Source organism: Convolutriloba macropyga, chromosome 2 (genome assembly GCF_964194025.1).
Source record: "Convolutriloba macropyga chromosome 2, txConMacr16.3, whole genome shotgun sequence".
NCBI lineage: Eukaryota > Metazoa > Xenacoelomorpha > Acoela > Convolutidae > Convolutriloba > Convolutriloba macropyga.
This window is the reverse complement of record NC_134469.1, coordinates 71,749,891-71,767,894: the sequence shown is the minus strand read 5'-3', so window position 1 is coordinate 71,767,894 and position 18,004 is coordinate 71,749,891. Positions and strand designations below refer to the sequence as shown.

Genomic DNA, 18,004 nt, shown 5'->3' with positions numbered 1-18,004 from the left:
AGCCTGAGTATGGGTGGAAACGGATGCTTAGTGTACTCGTGTAAAGGCTTGAGATTTGGATATCTTTATATTCTGTTCTTCATCTCTTTTTGCTCTTAATTGTTTTCTATGTCTTCCTTTGGTTCTATGTTCACTCATTCGTTCTGCATTTCATTAATTACCTTTCATCTATCTATCTAATATTTTAAATGTAAGTCGCATTTGAGCGCAATGGTTAACAGCTGTCCTATTTTAACATGCTTTAACGATCCTTAAACATGCATCCTACTCCACCATGCTTAAGCTCCCGATCTGAACAAGTTTTTGTTCTCATTAAGAATGCAGCTTAACAGAAACCAGCGAGACAAAAAGCCAATGACCAAAAATTTTCGCATGGAGTCAGTTGAATAGACAAAAGCAACAGGCTTGGGTAGTGCAAGGGATTAGACCTATGACCGTGAAGCGATGGACAGGGGTTCAAGCCTGAGTAGGGGCGGAAATGGATGCTTAGTGTACTGGTGTAAAGGTTTGGGATTTGGATATCTTTATCTTCTGTTCTTCATCTTTCCTCTTATTTGTTTTCTATGTATTCCTTTGGTTCTATGTTCACTCATTCGTTCTGCATTTCGCTCTCTCCCTTTCATCTATCGTTCTATCTATTGTTTTAAATGTAAGTCGCATTTGAGCACAATGATTAACAGCTGTCCTATCTTCGCTTGCTTTAACAATCCTTAAACATGCAACCTACTCCAACATAATTAAGCTCCCGATCTGAACAAGTTTTTGTGCTCATTAAGAATACAGCTTAACAAAAACAAGCCAGACAAAAAGTCAATGACCAAAAGTTTTCGCATGGAGTCAGTTCAATAGACAAAAGCAACAGGCTTCGTTAGCGCAAGGGATTAGACCTAAGACTGAAGCGATGGGCAGGGGTTCAAGCCTGAGTAGGGGTGGAAACGGATGCTTAGTGTACTCGTGTAAAGGCTTGAGATTTGGATATCTTTATCTTCTGTTCTTCATCTCTTTCCTGTTAATTGTTTTCTATATCTTCCTTTGGTTCTATGTTCACTCATTCGTTCTGCATTTCATTAATTCCTTTCATCTATCTATCTAATATTTTAAATGTAAGTCGCATTTGAGCGCAATGGTTAACAGCTGTCCTATCTTAACATGCTTTAACGATCCTTAAACATGCAGCCTACTCCACCATGCTTAAGCTCCCGATCTGAACAAGTTTTTGTGCTCATTAAGAATACAGCTTAACAAAAACAAGCGAGACAAAAAGCCAATGACCAAAAATTTTCGCATGGAGTCAGTTGATTAGACAAAAGCATCAGGCTTGGGTAGTGCAAGGGATTAGACCTATGAGTGTGAAGCGATGGACAGGGGTCCAAGCCTGAGTAGGAGCGGAAATGGATGCTTAGTGTACTGGTGTAAAGGTTTGGGATTTGGATATCTTTATCTTCTGTTTTTCATCTCTTTCCTCTTAATGGTTCTCTCTATCTTCCTTTGGTTCTATGTTTACTCATTCGTTCTGCATTTAATTCTCTCCCTTTCTTCTATCTAGCTATCTATTATTTTAAACGCAAGTCGCATTTGAGCGCAATGGTTAACACCTGTCCTATCTTCACATGCTTTAACGATCCTTAAACATGGAGCCTACTCCACCATGCTTAAGCTCCCGATCTGGACAAATTTTTGTGCTCATTAAGAATGCAGATTAACAAAACAAGCGAGAAAAAAGCCGATGACCAGAAATTTTTGCATGTAGTCAGTTGTATAGACAGAAGCAACAGGTTTCGGTAGGGCAAGGGATTAGACCTATGACTGTGAAGCGATGGGAATGGGTTCAAGCCTGAGTAGGGGCGGAAATGGATGTTTAGTGTACTGGGGTAAAAATCTAGATTTGGATATCTTTTTCTTCTGTTCTTCATCTGTTTCCTTTTAATCGTTTTCTATATCTTCCTTTCGTTCTATATTCCCTATTTCGTTCTGCATTTCATTCTCTCCCTTTCATATATTTGTCTATTATTTTAAATGTAAATCGCACTTGGGCGCAATAGTTAACAGCGCTCCTATCTTGATACGCTGTAACGATCCTTAAACATGCAGCCTGCTCCACCATGCTTAATCCATGCTCCCGATCTGCAAATATTTTTGTAATCATTCAGAATGCAGCTTAACAAAAACAAGCGAGACAAAAAGCCGATCACCAACAATTTGCATATGTAGTCAGTTCAGTAGACAAAAACAACAAGCGTCGTTAGCGCAAGGGACTATACCTATGACTGTGAAGCGATGTCCAAGGGTTCAAGCCCGAGTAGGAGCGGAATTGGATATATATTTATTGGGGTAAATATTTGGGATTTGTATATCTTTTTCTCCCATTCGTCATCTCTTTCCTTTTAATCGTTTTCTATATCTTCCTTTTGTTCCGTTCTTTTTTCTCTCATTCTTTCTGCATTGCATTCTCGTGGAATAGTTAACAGCGCTCCTGTCTTCACATGCTTAAACGATCCTTAAACATGCTGCTTAAGCTTTTGATCTGCACATTTTTTGTGATCATTAACAATGCAGCTTAGCAAAAACCAGCGAGACAAAAGTAGCCAATGACCAAACATCTGCGTATGTATTCAATTCAATAGACAAAAGCAACAGTAGTCGGTAGAGCAAGGGAATTAACTTATGGCTGTGAATCGAGGAGCATGGGTCAAGTCCGAGCAGATGCAGAAAACGATGCATTATAGAGTGGCGTTTAAAAAAATGGGGTTAGGTTTTCTTTTTTATTTCTTTCCTTCTTTATTTCCTTCTTCCTTTACTTCTTTCTTCATTTCTTCATCTTTCTGCATTTCATTGTCTCCCTCTCATCTATCCATCTTTTATGTTGAACAAAAGTTGCTATTGAGCGCAATTATTAACAGCGTTCCTATTTTCATGTTTAAATGGTCCATGTTTAAATGGTGCAGCCTACATCACCATGCGTATGCTCCTGATCCGGGCTCATGATCATGTATTTGTGCTCATTAGGCGTGCAGCTTAGGAAAAGCCAGTGAGAAAAATTGCCAACGATAACCTTTTGCGTATGTTATCAGTTCAATAGACAAAAGCAACAGGCGTCGGTAGCGCAATGGATAAAATCTATGGCTGTGGAGCGAGGGGCATGAGTTCAAGCCCGATTATGCGTTGAAAAGCATGTACTTGATTTAAAAAATTGGTATTTGGCTGTCTTTTTTTCCGTTCTTCAATTTCCGTTTATTCGTTAGTTCTACTTTCGTTCTTTAATCCTTCATTCTTCCTGCATTATAAAGTTCAATAGGCCTGAGCAATCGGCATACTTAGCGTAAAGGATAAGACCCATGACTGTAAAGCGAGAAGCAGGGGCTCCAGTCTAATTGACTTTCTTTTTCTTTCGCTCGTTTTCGTTTTTTTTTTCGTTTTTCTTTTCTTTCCTTCCAATCTTTCTTATTTCATATTTTGTCTCCTAATCTGCTGATGTTTTGCGATCATTAAGCTTGCCAAAACAGACGAGCCATAAAAGCCCTTGACAAGAATTGCTGATTCAGGAATAGGAATAGACAATAGATAATGAACGCGCTTTGCCACCAAGTATAAGATCGTTATCTGCACAAGTTTTAGCGCTCCTTAAACATGCAACTCGGCAAAGCCAAAAACGTCGATTGACAGAAATTTACCGTTACATAGGGTTAAAAACAGAAAATACGCATCGGTAGCATAGGCGTTAACACCTATGCCTGGTAAATGAGGGGCATATGGGTTCGAGCCGGAGTTGGCACGAAACATAAATCCTAATTTCTTTTATACCTTTTATTCGGTTGAAAGATTTTTCTTGTGATATGTTTTTGCAGGCCTGCTAGTTCGTGTAAACTGAATGAGATAGACGAGGTTTTTATTAATCCCATCGTATTGGGTCTGTCTTTTTACGGCCTGAAGATCATTAATAGATAGTGATCTATAGTTTTATCATTCGAAGAGGAGTATTAGGGGCACATGCGACAGAATTGATATCGCAAGAGTTTTTGTTAACGCAGTGTTTTTCGAATGGGGGTTTTGTTCACTCCGAAACAGGAAGTGGAAAAGGAAGTTGAGCGAAAACAAAGAGGTTCGGTAATGTGCGTTCGCACATAAAGTTCCGACCCCGCTCATTCACGTTTTTGGCATAAATGTCTACCAAATGAGGAACAAATAGAAAACCCCAAAAATTCAAGTATTTCCCAAAAAGATGTTTATGAACAAAGATCGCCTCCAACGCAAATAACTCAGTGGAGTCAAAAATTCCGCTTTCGATTCATGAGATGAGTCATTTTTAAGAAAGCAAGTCAAGACGAACAACAAAATCAAATAACAACAAACATTAATTACATCCAAAACTTTGTCCATTTGAAAAGAAAATTTTCTTACAAGCTCAAGAGGGGACTAAGGCCTGTCATTAATCAATTTGTCATGCGATTAAAAACAGAACAACAAATAGAGACAACAAGAAAATACAATTAAAACTTGCTCGAAAACGCTGTGGAAACCGTAAAACCATATTTGGCCCCTCAGAATATGTTCAATTGCGGCTTCCTCGAATGGAAAAAATGTGGTATAGGAATTCTTGTTAATGAGAATAGGCAACAATTTGACCAAAACAGAAAAAGTGTAAAATTATTTAACAATTTTTTTAATAGCCGCCCTCATCTTCTCAGCCGGCCATTATAGCGCTCCTATTTTTTTTTTACTTCGTCGAATAAAAAAATGTTACGCTTTACCTCATTTTGCCGCATTTTCAACATTTTGCGTGAAATCTTTCTGACTTCTCTAGGCTATTTTCTCTCTTCTCTCATTCTGCTAAAAGTGATTTTGAACATCAGTTGCTCAGCAAAGCAATTCAAAATGAACAGAGTTAGTACAAAAATGGATGTCAGAAATAAAAACCGGATAAACTCATAAAGCCCAATTTTAGATGCCCGCTATTTGAACGTCGTTCCTATAATTCTTATTTACCATCTCTAATGCTTATTGTTATTGATAGTAGCCCCTGTAGCCTCTCTCTAAGAAACAGAAGTATGTTCAACTACGAAATGCCATCAAAATAAATCAGACTTAAAAAAATGGTTTTGTACAAAAATCTTTTTTTAAATCTCTTCTGTTATTTCAATCCCAATCATGCTTATTGGAATCAACGGAGGCTATTTTCCGGCAATCTGCCCGGAATGTTTTATTTTTTTTTTCGAAAACAGTTATTTTCAAAGTCATGGAAGCTATTCGCACAAAGGAAGCGCTTGAGACCTGTAGTTTAAATCTCTTCTGTTATTTCAATCCCAATCATGCTTATTGGAATCAACGGAGGCTATTTTCCGGCAATCTGCCCGGAATGTTTTTTTTTTCGAAAACAGTTATTTTCAAAGTCATGGAAGCTATTCGCACAAAGGAAGCGCTTGAGACCTGTAGTTAGTCAGAATATGTCTTACGTCTACAAAAAGAACGTTAAAAATAGACAAACATAAAAAAGTTTACTTGTTGTGCGAAAAACCCGTGTCGAAGCCAGTAAATTCATAACAAATTCTTTTATAAAAAACATTAGATTTTGTACACTTGCACCTTCGCTCGACAGCAATAATATTATATGTGACCTTTAACTAACAAGACAAGGTAACAAGTTGACAAAGAAGAACAAAAATGCGTAGTTAAACAACGTTAAAAAGAGTTTTCATTTTTGAAAACAATCGCTTTCCAAGTCATGAAAGCCATCAGCTGTCTACTCAAATCATACCAAGGCTCATTTATTCTTTCATGAAATACCAATTAGACCTGTTATTATCCAGGTAATTTCATACGACTTAAAAGGCAAGGTAAAAACGACAGTTAAAGGCGATTGTAAAAAAATTCAATTAAATTCTTCGAGAAAGGGGTGTCGAAGCCGTTAAAACCATATTCTATGCCTTTCTAATAATAATAATCTAAGACTTTTGTATGTTCAATTATGGCTTATGTTGAACGCCAGTAATGTAATTTGTGAACTGTCAATAATCTGGTAATATGACAAAATGAGAAAAAACCGTGAAAAAGGGGCCAATACCTAAAAAAAATGTGAAATCTAGTAGTATCAAAGCCAGAAAACCGTAACGGAACTCGTAAAATCGCAAAAAGGTTAAAATTTAATCCAGTATAAAGAAGAGGAAGAAGCCTTTTTTCGTTACTGACACTAAGCTACGTGTTGACCAATTTAAGAAAATATCGTGGCAAAGTTCAATAAGCCAGTGTTTATTTAAAAAAAATGAAACATTTTTAAAAGTCAAAACGACCATAATCTTTCGAATAAAGAAAATAGATACATTAATTTGAAATTGTTTGGGAAGCCGTTTGGACCTATCATCAGTGAGCTTCGATTTGAATTGTTCTGTTCTTTAATTAACTTGAATATGTCAAAACTTTTTTTTTAAAAAAAGGCCGACTGATTACAATCCGATTTTCTTTTCGATTGTAACAGTTCAAAAGCAGCCCTGCTATTTCTGGTTGTCTATATAGAACACTCTATTTTTTCGAATGCGTTATATCTAGATAATTTGTTACTTGAAAGATCAAAAATAAATGCTGCGTTTTTGATAATCATAGAGTAAAGTTAGCAAAAAACAGCAAAATTTTTATTCTAGACTACTCTCAATGGAAGTGGAAGTAAAACTGGCTCCCTTTGTAGTTTGCAAGGATCGTGTTTATTGTTTAAGGGGTGTGTACTTCCTGAAAATTTAATCAAACTAGACTAAAGAAGCTTATTTCGGGCAATTTTCGGAAAATTATAGCCAGAAAATTTAAATCAGAATAGTTTTATTGTCTCTACAAATAAAATTGACAATAGTAATGTTAACAATTTTCACAATTATTTAGCAAAACTGACGAAAATTTTGGCGAAATCCGGAAAAATGTGAATAAAGACAACGGAAATCCGTCTATTTATCAAAAAACTTCAAACCTCGATAACTCCCTGAAAAATTCATTTAAAAAAATTGATTTCCTATTCTACGCTGGAGGGGCTTTTCAATGATACCACTCACAACTCTGTGCAATGAATATATCGATCGCTCAAAATTGTCTGAACAAAAAAACCCATTTGAGTATATAGTTCCTCCCACCTCCAGAGGGGTCGGAAAAATAAACGTCGTTCAATAACAGTAAGAATGAGTTTTCTCACAAAGATTCAAAGACTTATTTCAGAGATTTTTTTGGCGTAAGATTGCGTAAGATCGGAGTACAAGCTGATATTTTCCATGGTGTTTAAATGGATATAACGGTTTCAACCGTTTATGTGCTTTTAACTGCAATATTCCTCTATTTTAAGCACCGTCTTTTGAAGGAAGAAGGTCGATGATGTGTTGAGTGGTCGGTGTTGGCACCACTTCAAATCAGCTACAAAAGCCATCAGACAGCAAGAAATAACTTTTGAAACTGACAAAAACTTGAAATTTGTCAAAACTCAAAATTGGTCAAAACTGAAAATTTTTACAAGTTGGGACCGAAAATCTGTCCACCCCCATTTTTGGAAGGCAAAACTTGAGCAACCCGAGGATATGGCAGACGGTTAGGGTTACCTCTAAACTTATCATGGACCCAACGAACGTTAATGCATCAGACCCACAAGTGTGGCTATTAGCACTTAAATGGTGCAAAATTGGCTTTTTTCGATATTCTGTTATTTATTATTAATTTTCTTAAGTTATTTATTTTATTATACTTTAGATGATCATTAAAGGTCAAATACTGTAGATTTGAGGCATCTAGAGCAACGTAATAACCATCCGTGCTTATGTCAACAAAAGTAAATATTGCAGTAATTTGACATTTACTATGTAAACAATGATTGATCAGAAACAAATAGCAATGATATTATAAAAATGATAAATATTTGATTATTTACTTTTACCCAATTGTTTGATTAGTGAAACCGTATTGTATTTAGAACCATTAGAAACTGTTATACAGATACTTTAGTCTTTTGGCTAAGTTTTGCTAGATCTTACAAACTTTAGCACGAGATTGAACATAGACTATCACTAAGGATTTTCTTAACTTCCATCAATAAAATTAAAGTTACAGTCCTTTAATACGTCCGAGCGACTAATTATTTCTGCGAGATTGTTAGTCAATCGAACTCTGTAAAGAACCAGGCCGGCGTAAAACTCGAGAACCAGGCTGTGATATATCGGTTCCGCTGAGATTCTTGAGCAGCCGCAACATTTGGTCCGCCGACCCGGATAACAACAACAGCAGTGACACGAACAGCAACGAATCTTCGATTCAACCTGGTGGACCAAAACACAACCAGCATCGATGGCCAGCAAGAGTCCCAACAGACACTGGAAGACAGCTGATTGGAAAGCGAGTGGTCTACTCAAGACATTAGAGAAAGAGCAAGCTGACCTCAAGTCCTTCTCCAGACACCTCAACAAGCTAGAAGGCTACCTGACACAAAACAAAACAATGACGGCCGAAGGTGCTTATCGATGTTTCTTCGAGACGTACGATACCTTGGAAGACAACCAACAACAGCAGAGGTTACTATTAAAACCAAAATATTTTGAAAACTTTGACAATGACACCAAGCGTATGTTAGAAGAAAAGAGTAAAGTTTTACGATGGGTAGTTGACAAAGTACCAGATCTCCGAGACATTGAAGATTGTCGCGCAGTAGTCGTCGACTACCGGAAAGATACCTTGCGAGAGTACAAATTATTGGAAGATTCTGTTCCAATTGAGAACGAATTGTTACAACTCGAAAAGAAATTGAAAGCAGAAAATTTAAACGACTCCGAAAAACAGATACTGTGTAATCAGGCAGAACGGTTATTAGAAAAGCGCACAATGCTGCGTTTTTGATAATCATAGAGTAAAGTTAGCAAAAAACAGCAAAATTTTTATTCTAGACTACTCTCAATGGAAGTGGAAGTAAAACTGGCTCCCTTTGTAGTTTGCAAGGATCGTGTTTATTGTTTAAGGGGTGTGTACTTCCTGAAAATTTAATCAAACTAGACTAAAGAAGCTTATTTCGGGCAATTTTCGGAAAATTATAGCCAGAAAATTTAAATCAGAATAGTTTTATTGTCTCTACAAATAAAATTGACAATAGTAATGTTAACAATTTTCACAATTATTTAGCAAAACTGACGAAAATTTTGGCGAAATCCGGAAAAATGTGAATAAAGACAACGGAAATCCGTCTATTTATCAAAAAACTTCAAACCTCGATAACTCCCTGAAAAATTCATTTAAAAAAATTGATTTCCTATTCTACGCTGGAGGGGCTTTTCAATGATACCACTCACAACTCTGTGCAATGAATATATCGATCGGTCAAAATTGTCTGAACAAAAAAACCCATTTGAGTATATAGTTCCTCCCACCTCCAGAGGGGTCGGAAAAATAAACGTCGTTCAATAACAGTAAGAATGAGTTTTCTCACAAAGATTCAAAGACTTATTTCAGAGATTTTTTTGGCGTAAGATTGCGTAAGATCGGAGTACAAGCTGATATTTTCCATGGTGTTTAAATGGATATAACGGTTTCAACCGTTTATGTGCTTTTAACTGCAATATTCCTCTATTTTAAGCACCGTCTTTTGAAGGAAGAAGGTCGATGATGTGTTGAGTGGTCGGTGTTGGCACCACTTCAAATCAGCTACAAAAGCCATCAGACAGCAAGAAATAACTTTTGAAACTGACAAAAACTTGAAATTTGTCAAAACCCAAAATTGGTCAAAACTGAAAATTTTTACAAGTTGGGACCGAAAATCTGTCCACCCCCATTTTTGGAAGGCAAAACTTGAGCAACCCGAGGATATGGCAGACGGTTAGGGTTACCTCTAAACTTATCATGGACCCAACGAACGTTAATGCATCAGACCCACAAGTGTGGCTATTAGCACTTAAATGGTGCAAAATTGGCTTTTTTCGATATTTTGTTATTTTGTAAATTTTCTTATTTTGTTATTTATTTTATTATACTTTAGATGATCATTAATGGTCAAATACCGTACATTTGAGGCATCTAGAGCAACGTAATAACCATCCGTGCTTTTGTCAACAAAAGTAAATATTGCAGTAATTTGACATTTACTATGTAAACAATGACCTAAATCATTTTCTTGATTAACCAATTAGAAACAAATAGCAATGATGTTATAAAAATGATAAACATTTGATTATTTACTTTTACCCAATTGTTTGATTAGTGAAACCGTATTGTATTTAGAACCATTAGAAACTGTTTTACAGAGCAGTTGGCTCTCAGATTGACTAAAATTTGATTCTTTAACAACTTTAGTCTTTTTGCTAAGTTTTGCTAGATCTTAAGATCTTGCGAGTTTTAAATTAGTTGAGCTTAATTGACGAGAAGTTAGCAAGAATACTAGCTACTGGCTGAAGCCTTACAAACTTTAGCACGAGATTGAACATAGACTAACGATTGATTAGGCTGCAATTGATTAGAGCTCCCACTAGTCGTTCGTTTTTTTTTCATTACGGTAAGACCGATCGGTGCTATTGTATAGCACATTAGTTTTTGAATTTAAAAGAAGTACCCAATCTAGTGCTGTAAGATTGAACAAATGATTGATGGACATTATAGCGGAGATAATAATGTACTGGTTGTCTGTTTGCTAATTGATTGAAGATTCTTAGTTTTAATGCGTACCTCCTGGAGGACGCCGGTAGAGCCGAACGGGCACAGAGCAGAATACCATTAAATGAGATTTATAGCCTAATATTTCCCATGCTATGATTGCTTGATCTTTTAAACTAAACTCACTACTTTAGTGGCAATTTTTTGCGCAAAATACTTAAAAAATAGGTGTAAGGAAGGTCTCTTTGGTCGCAACCTCGGTGCTCAGGGTGGGGGGGGGGGCGCAACCCGACCGCACACCGATTTTCTTAACTTCAATCAACAAAATTCAAATTACAGTCCTTTATTACGTCCGAGCGACTAATTATTTCTGCGAGGTTGTTAGTCAATCGAACTCTGTGAAGAACCAGGCCGGCGTAAAACTCGAGAACCAGGCTGTGATATATTGGTTCCGCTGATATTCTTGAGCAGCCGCATCAGTCGGTGTCACCTCTCATCTTTATCAAAAGTGAAATGAAAAGATCCAAAAATAATACAAATAATGGCAGTGTAAACTGAATTTAAAAATTTCAAATTGCTCTCGGACGAGTATGAAGTAATTAATGTAAACGTGTCTTTTTAGGCAAATGTTTTTCTTGACCGTTTTTGCGCTCTTGTTTTAGAACTTTCTTTCGCTCTTGAGTAACTTTTTCCCTCTTGACTTGAATATTGCGCGATCCAAGTGGCTCTGTCGTTTGAGAGTAATTTGTCCAAAGCTTGTTGGTTTATGTTTAATTAATCAAGTTCGGTTTACTGGTATAGGAATATTAACGGTAGAAGTAATCAGATCCAAAATGGAATTATATTAGATTTAAACCTACAATGTTTGCAGTAGTTTCCACTCGCAGTACAAAACTCCGTTTTCAGGAAATTAAAAACTTTTCCTGAGTTTTTTTTAGCAATTTTTTAATGTTTTTTGTTGTTCAATCCCATCAGATATTGCTTTGCTCGCTAACAAAATGTCTTTGTCTTGCTGTTGATTTTGGTTCAAAGAATATTCGGTTAGTTTTCGGACTGTTTTTTGTATACTCTCAAACGAAGTTTATGGCAACTGTATTGTCCTATGGTCTTTTTTAATGCAGTTTTCCTCGAACACTTTATAATTTTTGTCCTCAAAAACTGGATTAACAGTTACAGCCAGGAAATTATTAAGCGGCTGAGCAGCTCTCTAGAACTAGAGCCTTACGACTTACTAGTCTCTAAGGAGGCGATTCACTGAAACTGTTTTGAGGAGACAATTTCATGGTGTTTTGGTGCTTCTTAAAGGGCAGTTCGTAATCTTAAAAGTTTGACCACCTCAGTGAGCCCCTCCCACAGCACTTGCCCGTCCGTCCTTTTCCACATGCCGGTTTGAAACCCCTTTCTCTAGCCCTCCCAAACATAATGCGCCATCAGTTGACCCCCCCCCCCCCCCCCCAATGCTTGACCCTCTCATCGAATACTAGCATCCCTAAGCCCCACTGACCACTAACGAAGCCAATCGCTTGCCGGTTGTTTGAGACCTAGTCGCACGAGGATGCAAGAGGACAAAAATCCGGTATAATTTTTTGTCTTATTTTACAGATATCAGATATTCTATTAAGTAGCTAACTGGTAGCGTTTTATGGCTGATTTGAATGATTAAGTATCGTTCTTAACATGTTTCGTGATAAACAGCTTCTCTTTTTTGACAACATTTTTTTTGACTGGCCTCAATTTCAGTTCTCTTCTTTGAGGTAATGCACTCGGTTTTTGATGCCTATAATTGCATCTTGAGCCTTAAAAAATTTGGATTTATAGTCAGTTGCCAAGTTCTCATTTCGAGCCGGCCAAATATTTGCTTTCAAATAAGTTGTTTTAGCATTTTTTGGGTTCTGTTGGAATTTTCCCGAATGCAATGTTTTGCTTAATTGATTTTTCGTCTCACCGTTTGACTGTGCGTCCTTATAAGATGGATAAACTGGTGTGCTGTTAGAGCTCTATTGGTCACTTGAGTGTACGTTTCAGCAAATCTGCGAATGTGTTGTGCTCATTATTAAGAGGTTATGTTTGAGATTTGTCTCCCAATCCTGAGCTTTTTGCAGTCTAAACTGTCCTCTGCCAAAGCCAACCGATTGCTAGTGGTTGGAGAGCAATTTGCCCGCACTTAGTCTGTAATGTTCCTATGTCTTTGTACTTCATTGATGTAACTGTCATCTGAATATCTTACCGCCACAACATCCGCAGTCATGTTTTTTATTGCTCTCAAACGAAGTTTTAATTGTATTGATGCGTTGTCTGTTCTGAGATTTGTTTATTTTGTTCCAACTTCTGGTTTTGAATGGGAAGTTGAATTGGAGTGGTGATTTAAGTTACGCTGGAGTAGAAAACAGATAGAGATGGTTATTAGGTTTGCGGCCTGATGTTTTCAAACTACCTTAGAGTGATATCTTGGTTTTCAAGCAATTTTTTGTCTTTTTAGAGATTTTCCAATGTGCAGCAATTTGATTTGTTTAGATGATCTAAAGCAAAGATTATAGCAATTATATTAGTCATGTTGATTTTTAATGCGATTTTTCGCTTGACCGATTTTTCGTCTCACCCATTTGACTTCTCGTCCCCAAAAACGAGATAAACAGGCAGCGCCCACTGGGCATTAAGTTCTCTTAGAACCTTTCAGCTCACTAGTCTCCAAGTATGCGATACACAGAAACTGTTTTGGAGACTTGACATATACTTATGGTGTGAAGGGGTTCTTCGGTGTTGACCCTCACCACCACCCCCCCCCCCCCCCTCAATAACCCCCAACCCCCTTCCTCCCCACATCAGCTCCCCTCACTTCACACCACCCCTGAAAATCGTTGCGGCCGTAAGGACCCCGTGCAGCCAAGGAACCCCTATCCCACCCCCCACTGTTGCCTCCTCTTTTACGTTTGTCGAGGCAGCTTGTTCGCTATGCTTTCAAATCGCGATGCGTAAAACACAGCAGAAGTTTGCGATTCACTAAATTTTGTGACCTGGAATTTAAGTTTATACAATAACAGAGACTAATGTCGAAGAGGCTTTTGACTGGTCAACAGCAACTAAAGTGACCTGTTTTTCAATATTTCTGATGTGCCTAAGCTAACTCTTACTGTCTGCCCTGAGAGGTTTTTAGCGTTTGATTGCTCCCAATAAAAGTTTGCATCAATTATGCTAGCCCTGCAGTCTTTTTTACGCGTTTTCTTTGCTTGACCGATTTTTCCTGTGACCCTTTTGACCCCCCCTCTCCCCCACAGCCCCCCATTGCCCACCCCTGGACATCATTGCAACTGTAACCCCCCTCGCCGCGCCTACCCCCTTTAATTAAGCTAAAGGCAGCTTCTCTAGATCGTCGCTAGCTCTTGATGAAGGCAACCACTCGCCAGTCACTTTACAGCAATTAGCCTGATGTTAGTCGATTATGTTATGAGTCAATTGTTTTTCTTCCGATCGGTTATCAAGTGATTTTCACAGATTGACGATTTCAATGTGGAGACGCAGAATTTTGTGTGCACAAACTTTGAGTTATTTATAAATTTCCTGTTCATTGGTTACTCTTTTTCCTCTCCAGAATTCAAAACTGTGATTATGCATGTTATTCGTGAAAATAGTTATATGCCTCGATTGAAAAGAACATTACATCGTAGCTCAAGTTCTGCACTATAAATACCATATCAAAAAGTGAAGACAAGTGTTTTCTCTGCGATAATTATAACTCTAATTTCAATTTCCTGTTCTGTTTCTCTGTTTGTGATAGCCGCCGTCAGACTCTCAATGACTATCATATAGGAGCTCTCCTTTTTTTTATTAATTCGCTTTACTTTTTGACCACTTTTTTAGTTTTACATAAGTCACGATTTTACATTTCTAATGAATAGCCGCCGTGAGCCTATCAAACGGATATTTAGTCGCTCTCCTTTTTTAATTTCGCTTTACCTCTTGATCACGTTTTTAGTTTTACATAAATCATAATTTTTGCGTTTGACTTCTGACTTACTTCTTTCTGTTTCAACTAAATGGATTTTAAATTTTGCACGTATTGAATAACGTAATGTAGTGAATACGGTCAAAGTCAAAAGAGCAAAATTAGAAGAAACGGGATAAACATAATAATATCGGTCAATAAGTCATAATGTATTAGGTTATCAAAGTTCATTAAAGCGATTGCTAGCTGGCATTAGTATTATGCCTAATAGCCTCCAATTTAGAAGCTGAATTGAATGTAATTTCAGAATTTAAACGAATATGCAGAATTAACAAACACATCATATAAGATCAATTTGACACTTGGAAAAATTCTGTCAATTTCCATCTCTGATTTTTTTCTGTTTCAATCCCACTGTGTGTCAATTGGGACAAGGGCGGCTATTTTCCAGAAATTTACCGGCTATGTTTCAAATTTCTGGCTGCACATTTTCTATGTTAACGAAATTTGTTCCGATGCTATCTCATAAAGAAGTTTTTTGTGCAGATTTAGTTTTGGGATTATATAGTGGTCATTAATTGCTCTATGACACAGTGGATACAATTATTATAACGGGATTGACTTGGTTGGTGAGTGACTTTTACACCGCGATATTTTCGTGTTGTATGATCTAAATATCTCGCTACTTCACAAGGTTCAGCAGCTGAACTCAACTGGCGGTATTTCACTACAAACACTCAGAGGAAATGTTCTCCGAAATTGCGCTCTATTACGACTCGAAGAGGAGTTTTGGCATTTTACTTCTACAGTTTTTTCTTTTAGTGGAGAAAATTTTGTTCATGTCTTGAACTTTGTTTTAACTAAGTTTAGTCAGTGCATATTATTTGCACCCCCCAGAGGCACGTGCCATAATTTCACATAATGATTTGTGAAATAATGACATATGCTCTGTAACTGGGGAAGCATAACGTACGGGGGGTGCACTTACAGAAAAAATCCAAATTATCAGTTGTCTCGGACATTGTAATGAATAGCACTAATACTTTTTTCGCTATTCAATTGTTTGCACCAAATATAGTGATTAGCACTTATACTTTATTATTCAGGTATTTGGCAGTGTTGAAAGGAAGGCGCTTCAAGAGTCCCAAACTTAGCAGCCAGAGGGTGTGGAGTGGAGATTTTTACCATTTTGTTACGTGGACACTAAATCAAAACCCCTCAAAGAGACCCACTGCCGAGGATGTCATCCGAGACTCAGATTTCCTCAAAAAGCCTGCCCTAGGTTGGTGTGGTTCCTTAACATCTGACATACCAATAGTCCTCTCTCTTTCTCGAGAGTTATCTATTTTATAACAGATCTCGGACAAATTTACAGCCAATTTTATGTACACTATGTTACCAAAAAGATACTTACAGCACTATTTCAGCTCTTTAAACGTGATTTATGCTCAGTAAGTTTGATTTACGCTCAGGCGTAAAATTTTTGAACTTTTCAATAAGGTTTCTTCTTGTTTTCTCATCTTAAATAATGCATTGTTCTTTTCTGAGCTGCGAAGTTGTACGCTAAGCGTAGCTATATGGTGGTGCTTCTTCGTCGTCTGACGGTCGATTGTTTTGTCTGATGTTCTTTTTTGTTTTACATTTTTCTAGAACATTTTTGCACGACTTTTGAGAAATTTTTTTTAGCCGCGAAGCGATATCGGCTATTATTGGGGACATTGTGGTTTTTACAATCCAAGAATTGATTAATAGCCGCCCTCATCTTCTCAGCCGGCTATTATTGCGCTCGTTTTTTTTTACTTCGTCAAACTTTTCGCTTTACCATTTTCGACATTTTGCGTGATATCTTTTTGACTTCTCTAGGCTAGTTTCTCTCTTCTCTCATTCTGTTAAAAGTGAATTTGAACATCAGTTGCTAAGCAAAGCAATTCAAAATGAACAGAGTCGGTATAAAAAATTGAAGTCAGAAATAGAAACGGGATAAACCCATAAAGCCCAATTTTAGATGCCCGCTATTTGAACGTCGTTCCTATAAGTCTTAGTTACCACCTCTAATGCTTATTGGTGTTGATAGTAGCCCCTGTAGCCTCTATGTAAGAAACAGAAGTATGTTCAACTACGAAATGCCATCAAAATAAATCGGACTTAAAAAATATTTTTGTACAAAAATCTTTTTTTTAATATATTCTATTCGTTCAATCCCAATCATGCTTATTGGAATCAACGGCGGCTATTTTCCGGCAATCTGCCGGGTATGTTTTGTATTGGTGCTCTGTCTTTTTTGTAAGATGTTTTTCCACCTTTTTTCATGATTTTGAGCTTCCAAATTGGGATAAACAGGTAAAGCTCAGCGGGCATCAAGTTTCATCAGAAGCTTTTAGTATTCCTTCAAGTGCTTAGAGTGGTGAAGCTACTAAGAAGGCCATAATTCAAAGTTGAAAGGTCTTTTTAGGAGTTTTTGAGCCCAAAATGTTGCATTTTTTTGCATTTAGTGTTATGCTTAATAGCGTTCAGTTTAGAAGCTGAATTAAGAGTAATTTTAGAATCTAACCGAATTTTCATATCAAATAAGAACACTTTGACACTAAGAAAGATTCTGTCAATTTCTATCTATTAATTTTTTTCTTTTTCTGTTTCAATCCCAATGTTCGTCAAGCGGATCAACGGCGGCTATTTCCCGGCTATGTTTTGCTTAGGAATTGTGCAGCTAAGTTGCGAAGTTTTGCCGGAACAGAGAACTATCCTCAGTTGCTGTGAAACAGTTGCTCATTCAGTTTGCTTCAAACGTAAACGTTATCAGGCTTTCTCATTATTGTCTTCGTGCTAAAACGAGAAATCATGACATAAGTTATTACAGCGTACCCACTAACATCTTAGTCCTTTATTAATAGCCGCCTCATCTTCTCAGCCGGCTATTATAGCGCTCCTATTTTTACAATTCAAAGAATTTGAATTGTATTGGGGCGCTGTCTTTTTTTTTTAAGATCTGTTCACACATTTTCATGATTTTTGAAGTCAAATTGGAGTAGTGATTTTGGTCACGCCGAAACAGGAAATGGAGCGAAAAAGCGAGTGGTTTTGCGGCGTGAATTTTTTTCGCTCTAATTTTAAAGTAGAGTGCGAAAACGGTGTTTGAACAAAAGTTCGTTTTCTCGGTAGTGGTTTTTTGTTCACATGCGGCAATTTCACTCTGATTTTTACTGTTTTATCGATTTTTTGGATCGGATTTTTTTCTAACTGGTTTTCCCAATCCATTCATAGCTCATTCTAGGCCTAGTTTTTTGTTTGAATTAAATTTTCATTTCTCGCTAGGGTTTTTTTGTTCACATGCGGCATTCTGATATTGATTTTCTGTTTTTTTTTCTTATTTTTTTGTTCTGATTTTCTTGAAATGTTTTTCTGAATTCACTCATAGTCCATTCTAGGTCTAGTTTTTCTGTTTAGTCAATGAAAATTCTTTGAATTGTACGT

General features: G+C 37.0%; 1 protein-coding gene across 1 annotated transcript in view; it reads left to right on the top strand.

Moving 5' to 3' along the window:
* The window catches only part of LOC142334676 (mitogen-activated protein kinase kinase kinase kinase 5-like), a 255,273-nt gene that overhangs the window by 104,816 nt on the left and 132,453 nt on the right, over positions 1-18,004 (top strand). Inside the window, exon 8 of the mRNA XM_075382898.1 lies at positions 15,640-15,815. Within this exon, the coding sequence (XP_075239013.1) occupies positions 15,640-15,815 (176 nt within the window). The remainder of the gene's footprint in view (positions 1-15,639; positions 15,816-18,004) is intronic.